Source organism: Eretmochelys imbricata, chromosome 3 (assembly GCF_965152235.1).
Source record: "Eretmochelys imbricata isolate rEreImb1 chromosome 3, rEreImb1.hap1, whole genome shotgun sequence".
Lineage (NCBI taxonomy): Eukaryota > Metazoa > Chordata > Testudines > Cheloniidae > Eretmochelys > Eretmochelys imbricata.
Window position 1 is genome coordinate 121080612 of NC_135574.1, and position 18559 is coordinate 121099170.

The 18559-nt window shown below is 45.5% G+C and overlaps 1 protein-coding gene across 1 annotated transcript in view; it reads left to right on the plus strand.

Annotated features, from left to right (window-relative positions):
• The first annotated feature begins 3840 nt into the window (after nt 1-3840).
• The window catches only part of IGF2R (insulin like growth factor 2 receptor), an 89210-nt gene continuing 74491 nt past the window's right edge, over nt 3841-18559 (plus strand). The window contains exon 1 of the mRNA XM_077813298.1: nt 3841-4065. Within this exon, the coding sequence (XP_077669424.1) occupies nt 3923-4065 (143 nt within the window). The 5' untranslated portion in view covers nt 3841-3922. The remainder of the gene's footprint in view (nt 4066-18559) is intronic.

Here is an 18559-nt window from a genome sequence, read left to right on the forward strand (position 1 = left end):
TGTCTGTCTGCACAGCTATTAATTCTGGCATGACTATTCGTTTTGGTAAATAAACGCAGAATGTATTGATAGGTGATAACAAGTCTGCACTGCTTTGTTTAGAGTGCGAGATGCAGTAGGAAGAGTGTTTTTTTAATTTAATTTTATTTATTTATTTAATGTTGTGGTGAATTCAGCACAGCAGATGCATAACTTTGCCGAAAATCTTAAAGTAAAACTCAGTATTACCTGATCATTCAAAAATCATGAGTCAGAACCTCCCCTCCCCTATGAGATCGGCTTAAAAATAAAAGGTTCTGGATTTTTTAATTTGTCTTCTGAGCCTTTGGGTTCATGTTTCCTATCTTTTCTCCACAACCACACTGGCTGCAAACTTGTTTGTTTTTTTTTTAAAGCAATCAAACAAACAAACCCAACCAACCAGCTGAGAGTCCCACATAATCACAAAGCGCCAGAACCTGGGGCTTTAACAAAAACACCAAAAATCACAAGACTCACAATAAAATCATGAGAGTTGGCAACACTGAATCTTATAATAAGAGAAAACTGTCAAAGAAGATAACATTTAAAGTCTGACTGCTTTTAGTATGCCCCTTTAATTTTATCACAGATCCTGACCAGATATACATGGAATGCTGTTTCATGCCTCAGTTTCTCCTCTCAGTAGTGGGACCAGAGGTGGGTGCCTTTAATCTCCCAATCCTGTCTTCATCAGTTTACGACTCTGCTCTTGGGCTAGATTGTGATATTCTTACTCATGTTGAATAGTGCCTTATGCCATGAGTAGTCCCGGTAGGACTGCTTGTGGAGTAATGGATTATTCAGTGTGAGCTAGGTTATTATAATCTTGCCCCTAGTTTGGAGTCCCACTGGTCAAAAGGATGCAGGATGCTAAGAAGTGGGGGTGGGAGAAAAAGAGAAAACATTTTCAGCAATGTGTCTGATACATTTTATATTTCTGTTTGTCTAAATTCCTACTGGAGAGTGCTGATAACTACTGGGCAAAACTTCTTTCCATAAATGACAGCTGTCACTATTTGAGAGAGATAAGTCTTTAAATGTTTGTTTCCATTTTCTGGCTCTCACTCCAGAATGCTCTCCATCTAAACTGTACTTCAATAGAGTTATAAGGTATGTCCCAATTTTTGTGTGTGTGTTTCTAACATATGTCTGGTAACAACCGATTGTGCAAGTTCAGAGCCTACTGGCTCTGCTGAGATAAACTGAGTGGACGTGGCAATAGGGGATGTCTCTACTTCCCTATGAGAAAAATGCTGCCGTGTGCAAGCCTCCATTCCTTCCCACAGTTTGAAACAAGGTATTGTTTCTACACCATCTTGGCTTTCCTGCTGTAGTAATAATCGTTCCATCTGCCATTTAACCACAGACTTGCTGGCAGGTCTCACCCATATGGGATTAGCTTTCAGTCTCTTCCAGTGCTGAAGAATTTTGCTATGTGTGTGTGAATTGTTTTTAATCTTTTTTTTTATTTATTTATTTAGGAAGTTTTAACAGGTTTGCAAACCGTTGCCACTTAAATATAAAAGACAAAATGATAATCATGACAACAGTGAGCTTTTATTTAGAGAAACATTATACAGGAATAAATGATTCATTAAAACTCTCACTTAACATTTTTTTAAAATTTTCCATCATTCAACTTCTCATAGCTGATCTCAATGTGTTTGGTATGTGTATGCATACTCTTTGGGTTGTGTATATGAGGGAATGCACATGTGTGTTTGTGTATAGATATGATGTGGGTTTGTTGGGGATGTTTGTGAGGGGAGGTGTTGGGGGATTGTGGGATGAGTTTATATGTGTAGTTGGTTGTTGGCTTGTTGTAAGTAGCAGATGAGTATGTGGGATGATTAAAGAACAGAGTGTGAGTAAAGGCAAGGGTGTTATGGTGTGTGCATGTGTGTGAGGGACTGAGTATGTATGTGAGGGGCTCTTGCGGTGTATGGGTAGCCCCGTGGTGGCACAATAGGTGGGTGTATGTGTAGGATTGGGAGATGCTGGGTGTGTGTTGTTGAGACGTGTATGTATGGTGACTGAGGGCATGTGATTGGGGGCATGTAGGGCAGCGTAGAAGCTGACTGTGTTACTGAGGTGTGGGAGCTGAGTGTGAGGTGTTATTAGGGTGTTTGGGGGCTGAATGCTCATGTGAGGTGTCACTGGGGTGTTTGGGGAGATGAAATGTCAGTGGGGTACATGTATCAGGGGATAGCCGTGTTAGTCTGTATCCACAAAAACAGATTTATTTGGGCATAAGCTTTTGTGGGTAAAAAACCACTTGCATCTGAAGAAGTGGTTTTTTACCCACGAAAGCTTATGCCCAAATAAATCTGTTAGTCTTTAAGGTGCCACCGGACTCTTTGTTGCTTTAATGGGGTACATGGGGCCTGAGTGCCCTGGTGAAGTGTCAGTGGGGTGTATGGGGGGTGTGTGGTGTCACTGGGCTGCATGGGGGGCTCAGTGCCCAGGTGAGGTGTCACTGGGGTGTGTGGGAGGGACTGAGTGCCCAGGTGAGGTCTCATGGGGATGAATGGGGGCTGAGTGCTTGGGTGAGGTGTCACTGAAGTGCATGGGGGGCTGACTGCACGGTATCAATGTAGAGGTATCAGTGGGGTGTATGGGTGGAGTGAGTGTTCGGGTGAAGTGTCAGAGAGGTGCGGAGGGGGGGTGAGTGCCAGGGGGAGGGGTCAGTGGGTGCGGGGGTGTGTGAGTGAGTGCCAGAGGAGAGGTCAGTGAGGTGCGGGGGGATGAGTACCCGGGGGAGGGGTTAGTGGTGTGCGGGGGGGGGGGTGAGTGAGTGCCGAGGAGAGGTCAGTGGGTGCGGGGGGTGGGGGCGGGGTGAGTGAGTGCCGAGGAGAGGTCAGTGGGTGCGGGGGGGATGAGTACCCGGGGGAGGGGTTAGTGGGGTGCGGGGTGAGTGAGTGCCGAGGTCAGTGGGTGCGGGGGGGATGAGTACCTGGGGGAGGGGTTAGTGGGGTGCGGGGTGAGTGAGTGCCGAGGAGAGGTCAGTGGGTGCGGGGGGGGGGGGTGAGTGCCCGGGGGAGGGGGTCAGTGGGAGCGGGGGGGGTGAGTACCCGGGGGAGGGGTTAGTGGGGTGCGGGGTGAGTGAGTGCCGAGGAGAGGTCAGTGGGTGCGGGGGGGGGGGTGAGTGCCCGGGGGAGGGGGTCAGTGGGAGCGGGGGGGGTGAGTACCCGGGGGAGGGGTTAGTGGGGTGCGGGGTGAGTGAGTGCCGAGGAGAGGTCAGTGGGTGCGGGGGGGGGTGAGTGCCCGGGGGAGGGGTCAGTGGGAGCGGGGGGGGTGAGTACCCGGGGGAGGGGTTAGTGGGGTGCGGGGTGAGTGAGTGCCGAGGAGAGGTCAGTGGGTGCGGGGGGGGGTGAGTGCCCGGGGGAGGGGGTCAGTGGGAGCGGGGGGGGTGAGTACCCGGGGGAGGGGTTAGTGGGGTGCGGGGTGAGTGAGTGCCGAGGAGAGGTCAGTGGGTGCGGGGGGGGTGAGTGCCCGGGGGAGGGGTCAGTGGGAGCGGGGGGGGGGGGTGAGTGAGTGCCCGGGGGAGGGGTCAGTGCGTGCGGAGAGGGATGAGTGCCCGGGGGAGGGATCTGTGGGGTGCGGGGGGGTGGGTGTCCGGAGTGGGGAGGTATCACTGGGGGAACGGGCCCGGCTAGCCCGGCGCCGTAGGGGACTGTGCGAGGTCTCGGGGCTGTGGGGGGAGCTGGTGCCCGGGGACGGGTCACACACAATCCCCCCCCTCGCTGAGCCTGTCACGCACATGACTGGTCACATGACCCGGGAGTCACATGAGCGGGCTGGGGGTGGGGATCACATGACCCCCCCGTTCCTCTCTATCAGGTCCAAGGCGCAGGGGCGCCTGCCAGTTCCGGCTCCGTTCTGAGGCCCCCGCGCTGCACCCATGAGACGCGCCGCCCGCGGCCCGGGGCCTGCCCCGCGATGGCTCCCCGCGCCCCGCCTCCCGGCCTGGCTGCTCCTGCTCCTGCTCCCGGGGCTGCGGGCAGGCGGCGAGGCCCAGAGCCTGGACTACCAGCCGCTGTGCAGGTGGGGACCCGCCGCTGCGGGCAGGGCGCTGGGGGCTGCTGCTGCTGGAGCCCCCTGCAGGGCCCATGGCATGAAAGGGACAGTCTGTGAAGAGCTCCCCGCCCCCCATCGCTCACTGAGCTGGCAACGCCTCTAAATCAATGTGGCAGCGAGCTGGGGGGCGAACGGGTGCCGGAGCGTCTTGCCTCTCGTGCTTGTTTATTTGTGTGCCCCACCCTCCCATTTGTGGTGTTGCGGCTAAGCTCTTTTTTGTACAATTGCCTTTTGCTTCCTTCGGCCCAGTCCGCGGGGGCACGGCCTTTATTTGCCTTCACCATCTGCCTTATGTTGTGCCATTAAACGGCTGAGCGTTTCCGCTCAGGTGGCTGCAGGATGTGGGGGCTTGACCCTTGTGTGCTGTTTGTGACTCTGCTAGTAGGGTGCTTTGGGATCCTCCCTAACTGGTGTCTAAGGAGCCTGCCGCTGTGGTATATACCTGTGGAGAAAGAGTGGGTAATGTTTGAGGCTGCAAGGTGCTTGGTCTCCTTTTATTACCTTTTTGTTTGTGTCACATGCCCTCAGGTAAAGGGGAGGGGGAGGAATGCCCAAAAGTCACTGGCTCCTAAGTTCCATTTTCAAAAGGGACTTGGACGCTTTTGAAAATTTCAGATAAATTTTTAGGGTTTGTGGCTTTTCAGAGGAGAAATTTAAACATGAATAGGTAGATCCACTTTTAGAGCTGTAGCCGTGTTAGTCTGCATCAGCAAAAACAGCGAGGAGTCCTTGTGGAGACTAAGGTGCCACAAGGACGCCATGCTGTTTTAGCTCTGCTTTTGTGTCGGTGATGCCATTATGCTTATTAAAAGGTTTGGTTTTGTACTGGTATATTTGATTAGTTTTCCTCCTCCCTATGCCCCTGACCAATGCCTGGGCCATGGCCTGGCTGCTGCCCTCCTCCCTGGAGGTGACTGCTTTCTACTAGTGTCAAATATATCTAAATTTATTAAGTGTGCTTGGAACATTTGGGATCAAAGGAACTGTGTAAACATAATGTATGACTTGTGCATGCATAATCAATCTCTCTCTCTCTCTCTGAGTCAACTCAAGCAAGTTGTTCCAGTTGCCAATTTCAGTGGGTGTCAGGCTAAACAGTGCTGAGAAAAAATAAAACTGATACTGGCCACAGCTTAGTGTTTAGCAGCTTGTGAGCTAGCTTTTTCCCCCTCAGGGTTAGAGATTCAGAAGTTGAAATTTATAGGTGACAGAAATGCTTTCCTGGAACTAGGAGCACTGGGCGTATAGCAGCACTCTCTGGTTTGAAGTAGGCTTCCATCATATACAAGGTGTACGGTTTTGTTTAGGGTCTTTCAGCATCCCCACTACAAACATTGTTCTGGTGCTCTCGGTAGGGGTGGAGGAACAATGCAGCTATACGCTTTTTGTTACACAAGGATGAATGTAAAGACTCATGCTAACCCAGAGTATACAGTAGTATCATATTAGTATGTTGGTCCTCTCTTCTGTGTACTTTACCTACATTGTTCTTTGAAACTATATTTGTGATGAATCCGCTTCTCACCTAGAAGTTTTGAAGGTTTGTCCGTTAACATATCTATCATAAAACAGTTGGCCTCATATTTCAGAAGAAGCCAGATTTTATATATAGCTTTTTCTGTTTAAACAAGCTAGAAATACACTTAGAAATCAAAGTAATTTTAGGTGTGAAGGAGTGAGTTAAAGTATAGTTCTACTCTGAAAATGAACACTGTAAAAATGGCACCTTCTTACTCTTAAGCCTGTTTCTGTTGTGTGCTGTCATATTTCATTTTAGTGAGGTAAACAAGCTTACTCCTTTATTTTATTCCTGTAAATCCTACAGCGCAAAGACAGCTAGGAGGGAGCTGTATCTGCCTCCTCCTTGTGCATAATCTATATAAATGTGTTAACATATACACCAGTGTAAACCCATTCAAGGCAATTGGGGTGGACACGTGTCAGTGAGGACATAAAATGGGCTCGAGAGACTTTACTGTTGATGCTCATGTGTGAAAAGGGAAGAAAAATCCATGTGACAGCTCAATTGATTTTTGCAGAGTTGGTAGGTAGAAAAAATTCTTCTTACTTGTAAACTGAGCATATTTGTTCTGGTATTGAGACCTAATAAACATGGAACCCACTACTGAAGCTGCTTCTGGAGTAAGTCTTTGGAGTAGAATCACACTTTAAGGCGTTATCCAGTTGATAAATATTGTTGACATTTAACTATTTTAGTACTGATTAATTCTATGGCTTAATATAAGAGTTACACTAAAAAATAATTGTAGGAATGAATTAAAAGATGTTGTAGATATGAGTCTTCTAAGATGGTCAAGTACACCAATTCTGCACAAGGTTACCTACTATAGGCATGTATACAAGGGATTTGTCCTTCTCAGGTGATAACTATATCTGTTCAGAAGTGCTGTAGGCCTTGCTTCTGCTCTAGTCAATAATACATTTTATTAGATTATTTTCTTGCATTACAGTAGTGCCTAGGGGTCTCAATCATAACAGGAGTTTGAGTCACACTAGGTACTGTACAAACACATAACCAGACAAGCCCTGCTCCAAAGATCTTACAGTCTAACTACAAATGTACCTTTTCACAGCTATATTTCTAGGAGGAATATAGTCCAGGATTGCTTGGCTTTCATGTTATTTCAGCTCTGAATAATTCAACTACCATCACTCACAAAACGGAACATTCAGAACAGTGAATACACATCATTCTCTCAAAAGCACACATGCACATCTTCATTTGTGTAAGATACCCAGTAAAAGCTAAATATTTTCTTCAGCATTGGAGGGATTATCCAGTGCTCCTGTCTCCTCCCCCACCCTTTGGGGATGCAGCTCTAGCAGCAGGAGCAGGGTCCAGCTGGCCCTACATGCACCTGGCACCAGTGGAAACAGCAGGGGATCCTAACAGCCTTTAAAGGGTCTGGGGCTCTGCTGCTCCAGCCACTCTCCTGCCTCTCCCCAGTGGGACTTTTGGTCACTTTTCATTTTTCAGATAACGTCTTTCAATTTTTAAAAGGTCAAAGTGAGGCCGTGAGGATGTTTAGTCTACGGAAGAGAAGAAGGAGGGGGGATTTGATAGCTGCTTTCAACTTCCTGAAAGGGGGTTCCAAAGAGGATGGCTCTAGACCGTTCTCAGTGGTAGCAGATGGCAGAAGAAGGAGTAATGGTCCCAAGTTGCAGTGGGGGAGATTTAGGTTGGATATTAGGAAAAACTTTTTCACTAGGAGGGTGGTGAAACACTGGAATGCGTTACCTAGGGAGGTGGTGGAATCTCCTTCCTTAGAAGTTTTTAAGGTCAGGCTTGACAAAGCCCTGGCTGGGATGATTTAATTGGGGATCAGCCCTGCTTTGAGCAGGGGGTTGGACCAGATGACCTCCTGAGGTCCCTTCCAACCCTGATATTCTATGATTCTAAGTCAATAACCACCACTAGGAACAAGGCCACCATTGGGCTCTGTTCTCCTATAAGAAAGGAGCCCCGGGCCCCAGCCCTGCTCCTCCAGGCTACTCTGCCATCTGCTGGTGAGGAAGCCACATTTCAGCTCTTACTTTTTAGTCTTGTCTAAGTAAGTACTTGTCTCTTCCTCACTCTTCTCCACCTCCCTCCCAAATCAGGTAATGGCAACAGGGGTGTCATGACAACAGACAGATTATTTAAAGGAAACTGATGTATGATGCCACTGACACTTCCACTTACTGGACTCAGCCCTTATTGTTGTCATTTATTACTATTTCCATTGCTGTTATGCCATAATGCTTCCAGAGCACCCACCACTATTCCAAGAACACACTGCTCCAGCTCTGCCCATTTTCAGGACTCAGCCAGGTTAGAGCTCCAAAAGATATTCAACAAATCTGCCTTTCCCATGACATCTGGGAAATCGGACTACCATTCCTCCACTTGGCACATCCCATGGCAACATCTACTACTTCTCCTATCACAGTTTGAATTGGGAGGAGCTGTCCAAGGAAACAGAAGCAAAAATAAGAAATCAAATTCTAGACATCTGACCCCTAAATACTGCACAGGTCTATTACTGAGGCATGGGTCAGAAACAGACAACACAAAGTAGCATGAATTAAAATTGATGCTAACTATATATGACCTCATCAGTGATGCGTCACATGAGAGAGCCTGCAGCATCGAGAGTGGCTGGATGACACTGCAAGCCATGTGGTAGGTCACCTTGTCCCCCCCAGGATACTTAGTATACCACAGACCTAGGCAGGTGGCGCGGCTTTCATCTTCTCTGCAAACATCAGATGTAAGAGAGGTACCTCTGATAAGACAACTTTATTTGAATTCATTCATATGACAGTAGAAACCAGAACCAAAGCTATGTAAATTTTATGCTAATTTACCAACCGCCACAGACAAAGATTTGTAAAGGAGCTCCCTGACACCTTGTTGGCGGTGGTGAGATACCCCAGAATTGTCACACAGGGAAATTTCAGTACTTGTTGACAAGATTTAAAAACCTCAAAACAATCTCCTCACTTGCCTCCCTAGGACTTTCATAGGTCATCTTTGGTCCAACTCACACAGCCGGACATACATTGAACCTGATCTTTGGCCAAGATATCAAGTATGAGGATGTTACGACCCAGTCACAGTCTTGGGTGGGTAATCACCTCATTAAGACAGTGGTCAGAAACCTTCCAGCACTCAGGCAACAAGGAAAAAAGAACAATCCAGATTCCCCTATGAAAACTCATGGACTCCAATGAATTACAAAGCCTGCTAAAGGACATCAGCACCCCACCTGGAGGATGAGGAGTGGAGGACCTGGTGGATCACTATCATTCTACAGTGGCCTCCGCCATTGACATGCTCTTCCCTTCCTTGCCTAGTACAATACTAAAGCTACAAACATAACTTATACATTTCTTGACTGCTAACTGATTCCATGATAAGGACCTGGGTAGAACAGGTCTCTCAGTCAGTTTAACTTTTGGCCTGTCTGTTTTGCTGGAACAGTGGAACCATGTCTCCTTCTCACTGGTCCTATCACACCCTGCTCAGTGTTCAAAGCTGGACAAACCAGAAGGAAAATTTTCAAGGTAGAGAAGTGGTGTATAGGACAGCCTGCTTCCAAGTCTTCACAGGCACCACAAACACACAGTGTGAGGTTCTATGCAGTTCAGCTGTAGTGGTCTGAGTTGCTTGTTCCTAGTGCTTTGTTGGTTAGTTGACTTGTGGAATCTAGGAGTAAGAGGAAGTTTCTTATAGAGAGAGTCTTCCATTCTAAATCATGTTCTCTGGCTTTGTAAAACTAATTTCATAGGTTCCACCAGCTGTTTTTTCTTCACATGTTTAGCCATAACTGTGCTAAGTAAAAATCTTGCTTTCAGGCAGTGTCCCCTTAAGCCAGTCAACTTAAATCTGCCTGATTTGTTTTTTAACTGGTAAGTCTTGTGACAGTTAAGGCTACTATAATGCAAATAAGTAGAGGGGAAAAAGTCTCTCCATATCTTCAGTTTATCTTGTCTATCTGACTGCACTCTGGACACAGTTCAAATTCTTCCCCAGTTTGTTTGCATCTCACAGCAACAGAGGAGAGACAAATCCTTTTTAAGGAAAATTTATTTGTGAAGTCCCAAAAAAAAGATGGGGACAGATTTAGTATTGAAAACAATACTTTTGCAGACATGACTTAGAAGTATGGAAACATCATTTTGAAATTCTACAACAAACGCTGTCTGGGCAATCTTAAAGGAAAACTCTCTCTTCTCTTTGAACCCCTCTCCTTCTCTCCCCCCCCCCCCCCCCCCCCCGCCAAACCACTTCTTCCTGGAGTTTTTTAACTTTGCTTCTACACTACTGTATGTCCTAGCCCCTTTCCAACTTCATATTTCCCCTCTGCCTTCCTCCTTTCTGATGGACCTTGCCTAGACAAAACGAATTTGGCTTGATGAAGAGAAAGTGTGGTGGTTTTTTTTTTTTTTTTTTTTCTGCAGTCGTAGGATGAGTCCATGTAGTTTTTCATATGCTAGCTCAACCAGTATTGTGGTAACATGCAGAGCGGTGTTACTGAGCTCCTGCTCTTGTGTATATTTAAAATGAACCTCAGGCAAAGATTCAGTAAGATAGAGCAAAAGTTATAAACCCATTGCAGTGTCACTAGTTTTAGGGGAAAAAAATAGTAGAATGTTAATAGAATGTTGCATGTTTCAAATACTTGTAGTTTTGTTTTAAAGTTAGGAAATTCAAAATTGCTGCAGCTTAAATCCAACAACCTTAACTCTCTCCTCATAATCTCATCCCCCATGCTCTTCCAGGCATAACTATATACTATTATTCTTTCAGCCTCTTAATCAGTGTACCATAATTGACATAAGAATGCGTGTCAGGTCCACTCCCAACACGTGTGCTGCTGACAGAACCAGAGAACAGCCTCCAGTTCACCCTCTTTTTGAGGAGTTTCACGCTGGGAATGGGGAAACCTGATGATCTGTTCCTGGCTCTGTCACAGCCGCACTGTGGGACCTTGGGCAAATTCAGATAAATTAGCTGGCTTCTAAAGCATGCTGAAATATTTAAGTAGGAGGTGCCCCATGAATGCAAGATATCATTCTACATATGCAAACCAAACCGATCCAAATCCCATCTCGCTTTCTTAATAACATGCTTCCTTCACATCTGATCCTGTTTTATGGTCGCTTTAACCCTTTTCTGTTTGCAGTGATTGAGCTCCATTCAGCTGCAGGCACTTTAAAATTGGTTTATCCTTGTAACTGGCTTGCATGTGTTCTGCTCCGTAAGCCCGTGGATGTATCATAAGACTTATGTAGCCCCCAAGTGAAATGTCAAAGCATAGGGATGAGGGTTAAGATTTCCTGGCCAAATCAGTAAGTTATATAGGTTTGACATATGACATAGCTACAGGATTTGTCATAAGGACATACTTTGTTCAACAAACATTGATGGTAGGGAAGTAACAGGCATACAAGAGCAGAGGGTAAGATTGATTGGGCAAGATCCCCTGGGAGAATAACATGAGAGGGAAAGGAGTCCAGGAGAGCTGGCTGTATTTTAAAGAACCCTTATTGAGGTTACAGGGACAAACCATCCCGATGTGTAGAAAGAACAGTAAATATGGCAGGTGACCAGCTTGGCTTCACAGTGAAATCCTTGCTGATCTTAAACACAAAAAAGAGGCTTACAAGAAGTGGAAGTCTGGACAAATGACCAGGGATGAGTATATAAATATTGCTCGGGCATGTAGGAATGAAATCAGGAAGGCTAAATCACCTGGAGTTGCAGCTAGTGAGGGATGTTAAGAGTAACAAGAAGGGTTTCTTCGGGTATGTTGGCAATAAGAAGAAAGCCAAGGAAAGTGTGGGCCCCTTACTGACTGAGGGAGGCAACCTAGTGACAGAGGATGTGGAAAAAGCTAATGTACTCAATGCTTTCTTTGCCTCTGTCTTCACAAACAAGGTCAGCTCCCAGCCTACTGCACTGAGCAGCACAGCATGGGGAGGAGGTGGCCAGCCCTCTGTGAAGGAAGAAGTGGTTCGGGACTATTTAGAAAAACTGGACGAGCACAAGTCCATGGGGCCGGATGCGTTGCATCCGAGAGTGCCAAAGGAATTGGCAGATGTGATTGCAGAGCCATTGGCCATTATCTTTGAAAACTGATGGCGATCGGGGGAAGATCTGGAAGATTAGAAAAAGGCTAATGTAGTGCCAATCTTTAAAAAAGGGAAGATGGAGGATCCTGGGAACTACAGGCCAGTCAGCCTCACCTCAGTCCCCGGAAAAATCGTGGAGCATGTCCTCAAGGAATCAATTCTGAAGCACTTAGTGGAGAGGAAAGTGATCAGAAACAGTCAGCATGGATTCACCAAGGGCAAGTCATGCCTGACTAATCTAATTGCCTTCTATGATGAGATTTCTGGTTCTGTGGATGAAGGGAAAGCAGTGGACATGTTATTCCTCGACTTTAGCAAAGCTTTTAATACTGTCTCCCACAGTATTCTTGCCAGCAAGTTAAAGTATGGATTGAAAGAATGGACTATAAGGTGGATAGAAAGCTGGCTAGATTGTCAGGCTCAACGGGGAATGATCAACGGCTTGATGTCTAGTTGGCAACCGGTATCAAGCAGAGTGCCTCGGGGTCGGTCCTGGGGCCAGTTTTGTTCCAGATCTTTATTAATGATCTGGATGATGGGATTAATTGCATCCTCAGCAAGTTCACAGACAACACTAAGATGGGGGAGAGGAAGATACGCTGGAGGGTAGGGATAAGGTCAAGAGTGACCTAGAGAAATTGGAGGATTGGGCCAAAAGAAATATGATGAGGTTCAACAAGGACAAGTGCAGAGTTCTGCACTTAGGACGGAAGAATCCAATGCACTGCTACAGACTAGGGACCGAATGGGTAGGCAGCAGTTCTGCAGAGAAGGACCAAGGGGTGACAGTGGACGAGAAGCTGGATATGAGTCAACAGTGTGCCCTTGTTGCCAAGAAGGCCAATGGCATTTTGGGATGTATAAGTAGGGGCATTGCCAGCAGATCGAGGGACGTGATCGTTCCCCTTTATTCGACATTGGTGAGGCCTCATCTGGAGTACTGTGTCCAGTTTTGGGCCCCACACTACAAGAAGGATGTGGATAAATTGGAGAGAGTCCAGCGAAGGGCAACAAAAATGATTAGGGGTCTGGAACACATGACTTATGAGGAGAGGCTGAGGGAACTGGGATTGTTTAGTCTACAGAAGAGAAGAATGAGGGGGGATTTGATAGCTGCTTTTAACTACCTGAAAGGTGGATCCAAAGAGGATGGATCTAGACTATTCTCAGTGATGGCAGGTGACAGGACAAGGAGTAATGGTCTCAAGTTGCAGTGGGGGAGATTTAGGTTGGATATTAGGAAAAACTTTTTCACTAGGAGGGTGGTGAAACACTGGAATGCGTTGCCTAGGGAGGTGGTGGAATCCCCTTCCTTGGAAGTTTTTAAGGTCAGGCTTAGAATCATAGAATATCAGGGTTGGAAGGGACCTCAGGAGGTCATCTAGTCCAACCCCCTGCTTAAAGCAGGACCAATCCACAAGTTTTTGCCCCAGATCCCTAAATGGCCCCCTCAAGGATTGACAAAGCCCTGGCTGGGATGAGTTTTTTTCAATTTAAAGATCACTTTTTTAAAAAAACACTGATTCTTGTAAAACATGTTTTAACTGAATGGGTTCTTCAGAAACCATGAAAACAAATGACAGGTTTCAGAGTAACAGCCATGTTAGTCTGTATTCGCAAAAAGAAAAGGAGTACTTGTGGCACCTTAGAGACTAACCAATTTAATTGAGCATGAAGTGAGCTGTAGCTCACGAAAGCTTATGCTCATATAAATTGGTTACTCTCTAAGGTGCCACAAGTACTCCTTTCTTTTCATGAAAACAAAAGTTCAGTCCTATGACCTTTGCTATATAGACACCTGTGGATTAACTTTAACATTTTTTTTTTAAAGCTTACTGATGTGGAACTCTTGCAGAATTTTGAGCACATAGGGAAAGGAGCCTCATGACCACTTCAAAAAAGAGAGGCTGGTGTGGTTTGGTAGCTCACAAAGCAATGAATAACACTTGTGATGGGCCTTTACGATTACATGGGAGTAGATGTGTCAGACTTTCCAGTAGTCGTCTGTTACCACTGAGCTGTAGAGAACCAGTAGGTCATGTTATTCAAAGCAAATTCACACAGAATATTAACCAACCAGGTTTCTTCTGCTTTACTAGAACTGGTGACTGGTATTTTCAGGCTTTATTATTAGGTGGCTTACAGCCTAAACTTGAGACTGCACTGACTTTCACCTTCTTGTAACCCCACTGGCCCACGCGTTGACATGGCACTGTCTATCCGAGGGGTTAGGTTGGTATAACTACATTGCTCAGGGTTGTGGGTTTTTTCACATCCCTGAGTGGCATAGATAAACCGATATAAGTTTGTAGTGTAGACCTGGCCTATAAAAAGTGCACTGTCTTCCTACTTCACTCAGGATTAGTGATTTTCTGTCAATTCATGTTACTTGCTGTATGAAAATCTTGAAACATGGAATGATTTTAATAGACCGATAAGTTAAGTCTTGGCTTAGGATGTCAATTTCAAATGTAACTTGAAATTGGGTGTGCATGGGTTTTTTTTTTTAAATCTGTATAAAATTTAACTTAGAAATCTGAGTTAAATAACCTTTTTAGAAAAAAATCATTGATTTTTATCCACACTAGGTGAGACTGACACAATTTTGTAAAAGCATTTTTGATTTCAATGAAACTGCATTTTTGATGGAAAACTGTTCTGGTTTTTCCAACCAGCTGTAGTCTTTTCTTTTCCTGCCCCCATGTTACCTGATGGTTAAGTCAATTTCTTCAGGGTGTGTTGTGTTAGTTTTTTTTTTTTTAACTACCACTTCACTTTTTTACTTAGTTTTGCTCTGGCGTTGTCCAACTCCTTTCCCTTCCTCCATTTCTTGTAATTTTTACATTATAACTTCTGTTCTTTGCTGTTTTTGTTTGGAGCTCTTTCTCTACCTCAGTGATACCTAATTTGTGAAATGTACCTGCACATATGGGGCTAAAGATTAGGTTGGTTACAGGAAAGGGGAAATGCCTATTGAGTAGACATTGAATTCCTTTTACCCATCTTTCATTGGTTTGCTAATGATACCAATTTTTCTTACCTGGTATTGAGTAGTAACTAAGAGGTGATCCACTGTAAGGTTTGGAGGAAAGAAAACAGGTCATGTTTGGAAAGTTGTCTAGCACAGAATCTTTTTTGAATTTGCAGATAGTTCTGATGCCTCTACACCAACTTATAACCTTTTTCCCAAGCAGCAGCAGGGTGAAATTAAAAAAAACTGGTCAACTTCCCTTGCTGCTGTACAGACCTTTTGGGCAACGGTGAAATCGACACACTGCTTACCAAGTTTCTTTGTGTTGCTGTCTCTCCGTAAAGCGAGAACTCTGGGCCTGTCTACATAGCGAGTTAGTGCACTGCAAGGTAGATGTAAATCTACAATGCTTCTCCATGCCATGTCCAAACAGGCTGCGTGGATCCTCCTGTGGTGCACTGAAAATTCCCTAGTAAACTTTGACCTGCTGTTTTTAAAAAAACAAAAACAAGTAATGCAACCAGGAAAAGAGGAGCTACTCTGTCCCACTCTCAGGCTGGTTTAACTCAAAAACCAGCCTGAGAGTGGGACAGAGTAGCTCCTCTTTTCCTTTCTTCCTGGTCCTAGTAGTCAGCCTTCAGTGTGGAACAAGAGAGCATCTTTGTGTTCTAGCTGTTTGGGGAATGATGGCTTCAAATGATCAAAACTCCTGCCCGCTAGAGATTAGTACAGAAGATGAGGCCCTCAAGCAGAGTCCATGGATTGCACCCTGATAAAATCCCAATAGCTGGACCAGGTTGCTGGGCTTCTTGTGGCATTGACCCTGAATTTCACTGGTAGAGCTGGCAGCTGTCTGATAAATGTCTCAAACCACACTGGAATTGTAAAACTGTAGAAACTGGAAAGGGGATAGGTGTGGGGAAGAGCTAATAGGTCATACAAGTGGTCTAATACCACTGTGATCATGCATTAGAAATACCTGTGACAGATCAATCTTTGAGTGCTGGCCATTCTTCTGAATGTTTGTTCTAGTGCTTTGTCCACTCTAAATTTAAAAGCTCCAAATAAAGATGGTGCCTCCATTTTTCCTGGGAGATGGTGCCACAAACTAACATCTCTGGGGAATTTTTTTCTCATTCTGCTTATGTTGTCACAGAATCCTAGAATATCAGGGTTGGAAGGGACCTCAGGAGGTCATCTAGTCCAATCTTCTGCTCAAAGCAGGACCAACACCAACTAAATCATCCCAGCCAGGACTTTGTCAAGCCGGGCCTTAAAAAACCTCTAAGGATGGAGATTCTACCACCTCCCTAGGTAACCCATTCCAGTGCTTCACCACCCTCCTAGTGAAATAGTGTTTCCTAATATCACTTAGACCACCACACTGCAACTTGAGGCCATTGCTTCTTGTTCTGTCATCTGCAACCACTGAGAACAGCCAAGCTCCATGCTCTTTGGCACCCCCGTTCAGGTAGTTGAAGGCTGCTATCAAATCCCCCCTCACTCTTCTCTTCTGCAGACTAAATAATCCCTGTTCCCTCGGCCTCTCCTCATAAATCATGTGCCCCAGCCCCCTAATAATTTTTGTTGCCTTCCACTGGACTCTCTCCAATTTGCCCACATCCCTTTTATAGTGTGGGGGACCAAAACTGGATGCAATACTCCAGATGTGGCCTCAGCAGTGCCAAATAGAGGGGAATAATCACTTCTCTCAATCCGCTGGCAGTGCTCCTACTAATACAGCCCAATATGCTGTTGGCCTTCTTGGCAGCAAGGGCGCACTGACTCATATCCAGCTTCTTGTGCACTGTAATCCCTTGGTCCTCTTCTGCAGAACTGCTGCTTAGCCAGTTGGTCCCTAGCCTGTAGCTGTGCATGGGATTCTTCCATCGAAAGTGCAGGACTGTGCACTTGTCCTTGTTGAACCTCATCATATTTCTTTTGGCCCAATCCTCCAGTTTGTCTAGGTCACGCTGGACCTTATCCCTATCCTCCAGCATATCTACTTCTCCCCCATCTTAGTGTTGTCTGTGAACTTGCTGAGGGTGCAATTAATCCCATCATCCAGATCATTAATAAAGATGTTGAACAAAACTGTCCCCAGGACCGACCCTTGAGGCACTCTGCTTGATACCGGTTGCCAACTAGACATCAAGCCGTTGATCATTCCCCGTTGAGCCCGACAATCTAGCCAACTTTCTATCCACCTTATAGTCCATTCATTCAATCCATACTTTAACTTGCTGGCAAGAATACTGTGGGAGACAGCATTAAAAGCTTTGCTAAAGTCAAGATATATCACATCCACAGCTTTCCCCATATTCACAGATCCAGTTATCTCATCATAGAAGGCAATCAGGTTGGTCAGGCATGACTTGCCGTTGGTGAATCCATGTTGACAGTTCCTGATAACCTTCCTCTCCTCCAGGTTCTTCAGAATAGATTCCTTGAGGACCTGCTCCATGATTTTGCTGGAGACTGAAGTGAAGCTGACCAGTCTGTAGTTTCTCGGGTTCTCTTTCTTTCCTTTTTTAAAATATGGGCACTATATTTGCTTTTTTCCAATTGTCCGGGACCTCCCTCGATCGCCACGAATTTTCAAAGATAATGGCCAATGGCTCTGCAATTACATCAGCCAACTCCCTCAGCACCCTTGGATGCATTAGATCTGGACCCATGGACTTGTGCATGTTCAGCTTTTCTAAATAGTCCTTAAACTGTTCTTTCACCACTGAGGGCTGCTCACCACCTCCCCATATTGTGTTGCAAGTGCAGCAGTCTGGGAGCTGACCTTGTCTGTGAAGACCGAGGCAAAAAAAGCATTGACTACTTCTGTCACTATGTTGCCTTCCTCGTTTAGTAAAGGTCCCACACTTTTCCTGACCACCTTCTTGTTGCTAACATACCTGTAGAAACCCTTCTTGTTATCCTTCACATCCCTTACTAGCTGCAACTCCAGTTTTGCCTTGGCCTTCCTGATTATGCCCTTGCATGCTCTAGCAATATTTTTATACTCCTCCCTAGTTATTTGTCCAAATTTCCACTTCTTATAAGCTTCCTTTTTTGAGTTTAAGCTCACCGAAGAGTTCACTGTTAAGCGAAGCTGGTCGCCTGCTATATTTACTATTCTTTCTGCACATCAGGATGGTTTGTTCCTGCACCCTCAATAAGGCTTCTTTGAAATACAGCCAGCTCTCCTGGACTCCTTGCCCCCTCATATTAGTCTCCCTGGGGATCCTACCCATCAGTTCCCTAAGGGAGTTTAAGTCTGCTTTTCTGGAGTTCAGGGTCCGTATTTTGCTACTCTCCTTTCCTTTCTTCCTCTTGTGAGGATCCTGAACTCAACCATGTCATGGTCACTGCTGCCTAGGTTGCCACCCACTTCCTCTACCAGTTGTCTGCTTAATTTTACTTCATGTTTTCATAGTGTCACTCGATTGTACTTACAGTGAATGGAGAGCAATTTAGCTATTTACATACTTTAAAAATGAGTATGAAACTTTGTGCCTCCTTCAGTTGTTCTTTTGGTCTAGACATACATATTAGTACTCAGTCTTTCCTTCAGAAGCATCTCTCTCAAGCCCCTGTAATTTTTCTGGCTCACATCTGAATTCTCTGTCAACACCTCCATAGTACTGAGTGGCCAGATTTTTAAAGGATTATTCACAAGAGCTCTGTAGAGGTGGGTATCTATTATCACGAAGACAGCTGCTGTGTTGGAAGCATTTTCAGTCAGTGGTAAAGTGGCTAAATTTCTTCCTGTGTGTGGTGTGTTTGTTTTTTCCCTGGGACCATACACATAAGTAACATGAAGGAATTCTTATACTACATCATATACAAACTTCAGAATTG